Here is a 9690-nt window from a genome sequence, read left to right on the forward strand (position 1 = left end):
TAGCACCGGTCGAATCATTTCGGGTGAATTGCGACAGGTTCCTGAAGTGACTCACTACGCATTGTTTACGCATTATTTAATATCGAGTGAGTAGTTTACGTGCGTGAACGCACTCTCTTTGATTTATACACGGGCCCGCTTCGATCAGGGCCTGATTCGAGCCTGTCGTCGCGGCTTTTATAGAGCGTGTCCAAGAGGATTCATCCCTCTGTACAAATCTCTCAACCCGCGCTAATGATTAGATACGCGTGTGCGTGTATATATGTTTTTCCCTGTCGCTATGAACCGTGATTATTGTCTTTTTGTCGATCAAAATTCGCACGACGTCGAAATATTACTAATTCCGGGCGCGCCAGTTCCTGTGTTCATAACTTCGTTTATTCATCACCCGCGCGCACCGGTAAATTCGATTTTCTAACCGCGGCTTCGTTCGGCGGGGGTTGATTACGGTATTCCGCGGCGCTGCGGCGGCGACGACGGCCGCCGTAAACAAAACGACCACGCCTGGTTCCCGGCTCGGCGCGGTGTATTAGTCGTTTCCGGGAAGGTAAGTCGCGCCGGGTGAACTCGTCGTCGTCATCGACGCGGCGGTCAGCGCGCGGACGCCTCGACGAAGCGGCAGTATGCGACGAGACCCGCCCAGTAGACAGTCGACCAAAAACGCATGAGTGCCCCGCGGCGTTCAGACGCACACACCATAATCCGTTGAAAATCGCCGGTGCCGTAATCGACTTGTCGTCGTAACTAGAAGGAACTAAACTCGCGAAGCACCGCGCGAGTCGATAGTTTGACCGACGATCATCTTACGAACAATTCCGATAGTACAACGTAATTGTTTTTTTTTTTTAACTGAGCGAAATTATTAGAATTTTATCGATCAGCGAAATGGATTCGACCGAATACAGAAAACGGGGTAAGTCTAGTTATACTAAGCGCCGAACACATGTTAAGTGTGGACGATCAGTTTTTGATAGTGTGCTGATAAAACGCATAATAATGTCTGTTGTTTGTAGTTCATTTTCAATTGAAAATATCTCAGGTGAAGTTCTGAACACATGTAAAGTTTGAAAAGTCAGTTTTTGGAAGTGTGCTGATGAAAATTTGTTCATGACTCACGGTGTGATTTTTAAAAAAAGCGTATACAATTTTTAGGTACACTGAAGTAGACATAAGTACATTGTACGAGGAATATCTGGCACACTATGCATAACTGCAGGCTGTTGGCTTTATTGTTACATTTCACTGCAGGAGTTACCTAACGGCCACACGTTTGAGATGCGGTACCATATTAACCCAAGTGACAAACAAGCGTAACTCTCTTTTATGAATTTATTTTTCTTCGTTAGCGATATAAGTTATAAATATGATGAGAGGCCTAGGCCTTTTCTCATTACGAGTAGGAATTTTGGAGATAAAATATTGGAAGGACGAAGGGAGGGATTTATATATAATAATCTTTTTTTTCAGCTACAGGCTTAAAATTAAAGTTGAATTTGTTTTTGTGTAAATTTGTGAGGTTTCGAATCGAACTCAAACGACGAAGAAAACAACATTTTCGCAAATCATTTCGATCGAAAAAATACGATTTTTTTCTGAAGAGTTTGATATGCATATGACGAAAACACGACGGGTTAGTAGTTTTTACACGCAAATAGACCGCGGGCTTGGTCAATCTACTACCCCTGTGAAGCTGGCTCCCGGTTCCCGGTTCCTTATTCGGCTCCCGATTCAAAAACATTTTGAATTGGGAGCCGAATCAGGAACCGGGAACCGGGAGCCGGCTACTGGTTCGGCTACCGATTCAAAATGCATTTGAATCGGGAGCCGAATAAGGAACCGGGCACCGGGAGCCAGCTTCACAGGGGTCAATCTACTAACATATTTAGGCAGGTCTGTGAAATTCGTTGTGTCTTTTTAAAGATTGAAATCGAATTTTATTTACGATGATCTCCGGTGATAGTTCGAAATGTCGTGTACATTGATGTCATGGAATCCGTGTCTCCACAACCGAGTTTGGCAAGTCTACAAAAAAAGATTATCATCTAGATAACTATATATAGATAGCTGCGATATTTTTTTGGAGGACACGTCACGGTTATTCAGTACTGAGTGTTTCATGTGGATTTTTCATTTTTTTGGGTCCTAGATAACCCTGTGAAGGTCTTCAGCATAGTTTAAAATGTGAATAATTACAAGGAGGCATTATAATTTAGTAAAAGAAAATCCATGGCAAACTGAAGTACAAAACATCATCAGTCTTTGTCGATCATCAGCCATTTTGGAAGATATCTTTCTCTGCAATTACGTATTTGCAGCTTATGAATTAGATGAGCTTGTTTGATCGACAATGAAGACACGCGAGTGTGCAAACAAAACTACACCGGTACGGGCTGTCAATATACGCGGATAAAGAGAAACAATTACTTTATTAAAACGTCGGATTAGCGCCGCGTCCGGTGAGCTGAAAAGAGATTAGGGATGGGGCCGGCTAGCTAGCGACCTGTCGATAAAACGGCGTCGGTCACGCGAGGATCTACTCGCGACGGCGTGGCAACCCGCCAAGTTTTTTCTCCCCGTGCGCCTTCGTTAGCTCGCCGGTGACTTTAAAAAAGCATTTGACACTAACGCGTAATATACGTTATGGAATGAGATCGATAACGCGCGCGCGCGTGGTAGTAATCTATATACACGTATAATCTATATACACGACAAGCTGTTATAGTCGTTATGACGATTGCGATCTTCTAAACGCTCCGGCTTACTCTCCTTAATTAACGAAATTCATCGACAAGTAAACGCAACCCACCACAGCTAGCCCACCACATAGTGTGGCGAGCACTCTGTCTTCTACTAAGTAACATTCGTGTCGCAATTAGTGTTTGCGGATCTATATCAGCTGCTGTGAACCACCGCAACGCCGAATCTATTACAATTAGAATTTAATGTTTTTAATAGTTTAAAACTTTAAAATAGAATTGAATTAGTTGCACGTCACATGTTTATTGTGTATCTTGGAATTATCAATGTGTCTTGTAAGCCTTAATATATTCTGGTTTGTTATTATACACGTCATGACACTTAAATGTATGCATACAATTTTATATTTTCTGTATGTTAATTTTCCTCTAATTTTCTGTTAGAATTTTCAACGAACTGAGAACTGAATTCTAAATGAAGCTCCCGAATCCATCCGTTATCACAGGTCTCGTAAACTATTCATTCAGTTCAATCAAATTCATCGCAACCTTTTTTGTGTACTTCTAGGTCGGGAAATTGTCGACTACATCGCCGACTATCTGGAGAATATTCGCGAGCGTCGGGTGTACCCAGATGTAAAACCGGGCTATCTCAGTCAACTGTTGCCGGATAGCGCCCCGTTCGAAGGCGAATCATGGGACGCCATTTTCAGGGATTTCGATAACGCCATCATGCCCGGCGTAAGTATAGAAAAAACCCGGATGGCCTATATATAAACCCACAACTGAAAGAAAACCGTATGCCGTCATTGAATGCCTACTTGTTATTTTGATCGATACAATGGTATTAAACAGGGCTGCTCAATGAAGTCATCAAACTTGAAAATACGGGCACGAAATAGCTATGCCGTCTAAATCCCATGACATCATCGAACTTTGCCTACTAACGATTTCACCCACATATAACCTTGGCAAATTTAAAAATGCGTAATTTTAGCAGAGTCAATCATATAGATACTATCACACTTGCTATCATTTTTGTAGAATGCTGAATTTTTTTTGCTTCCTCAGTCTTTTGATATATTTCATTTATTCGTTAAGACACTTTTTAGATTTCTTTACCATCTGACTTTATTGTGAAAAGCCGATAACGTTAACCATATATATCACGCTGCAATTAAGGCAAAATTAAAATTGAAATTGAATTGGAATTGTTTCGTATTTACAGATAGCTCATTGGAAGAGTCCGCACATGCACGCCTATTTTCCGGCGTTGTCTTCGTATCCGTCGTTACTAGGCGACATGCTCGCCGACGCTGTCAATCAAATCGGTTTTACTTGGGTAAGTGCGCGCAATGGAATCATCGAAATTCAAACTGATAGCGAACTAAAACTGACTTTCTGTAGAATTCTGATCGAAAACTTTCTTATTTACAGGCGTCGAGCCCGGCTTGCACCGAACTGGAAACGATCGTTATGGATTGGTTGGGAAAGATGATCGGCTTACCGAGCGATTTCTTGCACGTCAATCAAGAGACGATGGGAGGCGGGGTTATCATGGTGCGTACGCAGTTTGTTGTTAACTGTACTTGTTTACAATGATGATTCCAGGTCAGACTATGCGCAGTTTCCTACTAACGCCATTCGTTCATTGTATGAAGAAAGAAATCTGATGGCAGTAAGTGAATTTGAGAAGAAATACAGCAGTGATGCCGATGTCCTATCGCACGCTAGCAAACCTGGTGGATCCTCACTTGCCACAGTAAGATGGTAATATCTAACTAAACGCTAGCACACCTGGTGGATCCTCTCTTGCCACAGTTGGATGGTGATATCTAACCAAACGCTAGCACACCTGGTGGATCCTCACTTGCCACAGTAAGGTGGTGATATCTTACCAAACGCTAGCACATCTGGTGGATCCTCACTTGCCACAGTAAGATGGTAATGTCTTACCAAACGCTAGCACACCTGGTGGATCCTCACTTGCCACAGGAAAATGGTGACCTCACTTGCTTAACTTCGTCATGTCCTACCACACACTAGTGACACCTGGTGGAAACTCATTTGCCACAGGTGGGGTCCACAGTAGCGAATTTTCTAATTGACATTGTTATCATTTTCTTTCAACGCATTCTCAAAAAGACGACCGCCAGCGAATCGACGTACACGTGTATGCTCGCGGCCCGGACCGATGCCATTCGCCGGCACCGCTATGCTGATCCGGACGACGACTCGACCGACTCGATACTCAACGACCGACTGGTCGGGTACTGTTCCGAGCAAGCGCACTCGTCCGTCGAGAAATGTGGCATCATAGGTACGTAAGCAATCGAGGGTAGGGGAGGCAAGTGCGTGGGTATTCAGGCCCGTGCCGAGCTTTTTCAAGGGGCAGTTCTATTTCAAGGAAAAAAGGCACTTTCTCGTTGTAAAAAGGAGCATTTTCTTATTGAAAAAGGGCAGATCATAAATATGAAGTGCCCGCGTACCCGAATAAATCATTTTTCATTTTACAAAAAGATACACGAAAATTGTATCCAGCTTTAAAAAAATCTTTACCCAATTTTTTGACAATTGCTTTTTGAAGGGCACTACCCCCGAACCCCTTCTCGGCAGGGCATGATATTTCTAGAAAGATCCTTTGCACCTAGGAAACTTCATGAGTAAGACTTAAACTTAAGCTGGGAAACCCGATGACGTATGAAGGCCGTTTCGTATGAATTCTCTTACTATTTAGGAGGGTTTTGAACGTATCCCGGTTTAGGAATAGCGATTCCGGATCACAAACTCTCTACCGGCCGCTTCTATCAGACTCATTTCGGAATGGGTAGATTGTATTCTGGTCGAAACCAGCGCACCAGCAGATTATTCCTGAATCGGTAGAGACCGGTCGAAACCCACGTATGGTTTATTGAGTCGAGGTTATGCGTATCTTAACTACCGAAATCTCCGTGCTTGCCATTTCCAGGATTGGTGCGCATGCGCCTACTGCCGACCGACGAAAAGTTGGCCTTACGAGGTAAAACGCTGCGAGAAGCGATTATCAGCGACAGAGAAGAGGGCCTCATTCCGTTCTTTGTAAGTATAAGAATCTAACGCGACAACAACGTCATATTAGAAATAAAAAATCACTTGACTTAAGATAATGGGGAACTTGAAGAACGCGCGATTTAAACCTTATAGTCTCGACGAAATAACGAAGAAATTGATGCACGGACAACCGATGACTTACACTTCTAGCCAACCTCCATTGCCACTGTTGATCGAATTTCTCAAACGCAACAGTAGTCGAAGTAGTAAGACGTTTGCTTCAACGATCTTTCTATTTTTCTTTCGTTTTGGGTAGGTTTGTGCCACGTTAGGAACAACGGGCGCCTGCGCTTTCGACAATCTAAAGGAATTGGGTCCGATATGTAAGTGTTTTACAAGTATCAGTCCAAATCGTGATCTCATATAGGGTCATGTATTCTCTAGAGGGGTCTCCGGCGTAAATCGCTTATTTTTCTACATTTTCCGCAGGTCACGAGGAGAACGTTTGGCTACACATAGACGCCGCGTACGCGGGAACGGCGTTCGTCTGCCCCGAGTTCAGGAAGTTCCTGACCGGTGTCGAGTTCGCCAACTCGTTCGCGTTCAACCCGTCGAAATGGATGATGGTTCACTTCGACTGTACGGCTTTGTGGTAAGCAAGGACACTAAGAATAAGAAAATAGAAATTTCATTTATTACGTGTATCATCCCGCTCATTCACGATATCTTTTTTTTTCACCAGGGTGAAAAATAGCAAGTTATTGCACAGAACTTTCAACGTCGAACCGCTTTACCTCAAACACGAGAATAGCGGTAAGTACTCTTTACAATTTAGTAGACTGTCCACCTATGTATATATATATATATATATATATATATATATATATATATATATATATATATATATATATATATATATATATATATATATATATATATATATATATATATATATATATATATATATATATATATATATATATATCATAGCATTATTGGGGAACCTGGTCTAATAGATGACGCTGAGTAATGGTAGTTCGATTGTTGCTGCTCCTTTCCACGATGAAAAAGCGGGTATCGTCCTGTGGGCGGACTTCTGTAGTCCGAGCGTAACGTCTGCGTTGTCTCTATTGTAAGTGCCTGGTCCGAAAAGAAGCGTAGAGTCTTTACTTCGAATACGTAACCTACCAATATGTTTTTTTGTAACGACTTTACTATAGAATCTTCTCCGTTTTTATTTTTCCAATTTGCCTAATAGGAGCGGCTATTGACTACATGGTAAGTTTTATGTAAACGTAAATGTATTTTACCTTCCTTCCTTCCTTCGCTTGAAAAAAAAAACAATTCAATTCCCCTACAGCCAACCTATCCATACATTCAAGTCTGTGTCGACGCGAAGCACTTGATGATATTGTTGTTAAAAGTTCTGATGTAGTCGATGTTTCACCAAAGTCTAGCGACGTTTTATCTGTATATTTTCAACTTTCTAAATAAGTTGGTGGTTCCCGGCCGGCGGCCGGTTGGTATTTGCATAACACTGACGCATATATTATACACTTTAAGGAAAGTGTAGAAGTAATTGTTGCATAACTCGTTATGATATCCGTTTTTTCGGGTGTTTTCTTTTCATATGAAGCATTGGCAAATCGGATTGAGCCGTCGATTCAGATCGTTGAAGTTGTGGTGCGTTATCAGATCTTACGGCGTGTCCGGACTTCAGAAACACGTGCGCGAGGTAGGTGTAAGCAACACGTCGAGTTTAAGAGGAAAGAAGGAATTCCCCATATGTGTCATGTGCATTCACCAGTAGGCTTTCAGACAATTCGAAGGAGGAATGAAGTAGAGTTTCGCGGAATGCTATCAGGCTCGAATCCCTGCGAGAGAGGAACGTGGCAGAGCCTCGCGATGCCATCAGGTTCGAATCCCTGTGAAGGAGGAACATGGCAGAGCTTCGCGAGATTTTCCTAAACCCCTCCTTGCTATATAACCTATAGCTCAATGGTTCGGGTAGTTTCTGTATCCTTTTTCACCATTTTGAAATACAATCAGTTCGAAATAATGCTCAACTATTTTATTGATTCTAGAGCGTGCGTATGGCTAAACTGTTCGAGATGCTGATCAGATCTGATGACCGCTTCGAGATACCCGCCGATAGACATATGGGATTGGTAGTTTTTCGCTTGAAGGCGAGTACATTCATGAACTCACTCTTTCATAGAAAAGAATATGAGAAATAATGATAATGATAATAACATAATGATAAAAACTTAGCATTTCATATTTACCTTTCTTACATCAATGTGCAAATATGCAAATTTTGATTATGTAATCGATTTGGCAAAATTCTAAATGCATATTTTTACAGATCATCCATACATCAGGTGCGCGCATAAAGGCATCTTACTTACTTCCTTCGACCCATTGTGTTTACTTAGTTTTTCTAAGAGGTTACTCATTTATAGTATGCCCCTCAAAAGGAGCAAAACCCTTCAAAATTAACGAGTGCAATAGTATAAATTTTATTCAACGTAAAGACAGGCTTACATAATGTAGTAACGATAATCATACATTACGTACATGTTTGTACTTTTGAGGTTTTACTCAAATGTGCATATCTTATCTACGTATCTACGTATCACTGGTAATGGACGAAGATTCTTTTTTTCTTTCGGTTTCGCGCAGGGCGACAATCAACTTACGGAACTGTTGCTGAAAAAAATCAACAAAACCGGACAAGTGCACATGGTGCCGGCGGCGCTGAAGGGGAAATACGTCATCCGATTTACCGTGACGTCACAGGACACGACGCAAGACGACATCGCCCGCGACTGGGCGATCATACGCGACGCGACGAACGCCATGATGGGCAAGAGGGCGCCTCCGGACAACAGCCTCTCCGAGAAACAGGTCGAGCAAACGACAACTACGACGATGCCGGCTACGCCGCGTCAAACGATCGTCCAAAGTCGTGACGACGCCGTCAACGATAGTGACGACCTCGAAAACGACCAGACGCCGAATCGTACGCGCAAGTGTAAGAATCCTTTGGATATGAAGAAAAGCGAGTTCGGTTTGAGTTTGATTTTGAGTAACGTACCGATGTCGCCTCGATTCGTCAACGGTAGCTTCGCAGCCGTGTTCGACAATTCCGAGATACTGTTCGAGTTCGCCAAGTTCCTGTCCGAGCGCGGTTTCCAGGACCAGTCGATGGTGTTGTCGCCGCGCCGAAAGCTACGCCACGGCAACAAGCAGTACAGCTTGGACACGAATCTGTTGTCCGGCTCGTCGAAGATCTACCGTTCGGCGTTGTCGGCCGGGCACCAGGCGTCGTTCGACTCGAAAATCGATAAACTGTTCGAGAATTCGCCGCTGGTGGAGGAGAAACCAGAGCAGGCGGCAGCGGCAACGGTCGGCATGACGACCGCGCCCGACGACGAAATCGATAGGTGTAGCGATCGTTCGTCGCTAGATGGCGAATGCGTCGCAGACAGCGACCCGAATAAGGAAAAGATGGCCGAAACGAAGGAAGTCGACGAAAAGTTGGTCATCTGCGGCAACTGCGGCCACCATATAACACTCTTCTGAAGGGTTGTCTAGGTAGCTAAATGACGCAGTGTTCATATGGAATTAACATTATTTCTTTTAAAATTAGAGACTGTTTGAGTTAAAAATTGACAGCACGTTCGGACACCAAAAAATCTCCCGATGATTTATGTAAACATCTCGTCACATTCTTTATAACATTATACGTGGCCGATCTCGATCGATCCGACTTTGTCCTATACGGTCAACACTGATTTTCGACTCAGGTACAAGATGTTTCAACTCAACACTGATTTATGACTTATTGGATATTTCAACAAACGCACGCGCTTGACAAACCATTGTTCAAAAGATTACCAAAAAGATCTCGACTCATCAATGTTACAATTCTGATTCAAAGTTTCATAGGTTTTGTTGCGGT

General features: G+C 43.0%; 1 protein-coding gene across 1 annotated transcript; it reads left to right on the forward strand.

Annotated features, from left to right (window-relative positions):
- The first annotated feature begins 885 nt into the window (after positions 1-885).
- LOC141914199 (aromatic-L-amino-acid decarboxylase-like) lies at positions 886-9311 on the forward strand. Its single transcript, XM_074805466.1, has 14 exons — positions 886-913; positions 3265-3441; positions 3929-4038; positions 4134-4256; positions 4842-5016; positions 5665-5774; positions 6043-6109; positions 6216-6378; positions 6469-6539; positions 6985-7004; positions 7363-7461; positions 7811-7912; positions 8409-8684; positions 8760-9311. The coding sequence occupies exons 1-14, from the start codon at positions 886-888 to the stop codon at positions 9309-9311; spliced, it is 2073 nt and encodes a 690-aa protein (XP_074661567.1).
- Positions 9312-9690: the final 379 nt, after the last annotated feature.

Source organism: Tubulanus polymorphus, chromosome 12 (assembly GCF_964204645.1).
Source record: "Tubulanus polymorphus chromosome 12, tnTubPoly1.2, whole genome shotgun sequence".
In the NCBI taxonomy this organism is placed as follows: domain Eukaryota; kingdom Metazoa; phylum Nemertea; class Palaeonemertea; order Tubulaniformes; family Tubulanidae; genus Tubulanus; species Tubulanus polymorphus.

Bases quoted from the DNA above. Each gene is read 5' to 3' on its own strand.
- LOC141914199 (XM_074805466.1), top strand. From the start codon at position 886: ATGGATTCGACCGAATACAGAAAACGGG. The intron at 4,039-4,133 runs GTAAGTGCGCGC...TCTTATTTACAG, and splicing joins ATCAAATCGGTTTTACTTGG to GCGTCGAGCCCGGCTTGCAC. The intron at 7,005-7,362 runs GTAAGTTTTATG...TTTCATATGAAG, and splicing joins GAGCGGCTATTGACTACATG to CATTGGCAAATCGGATTGAG.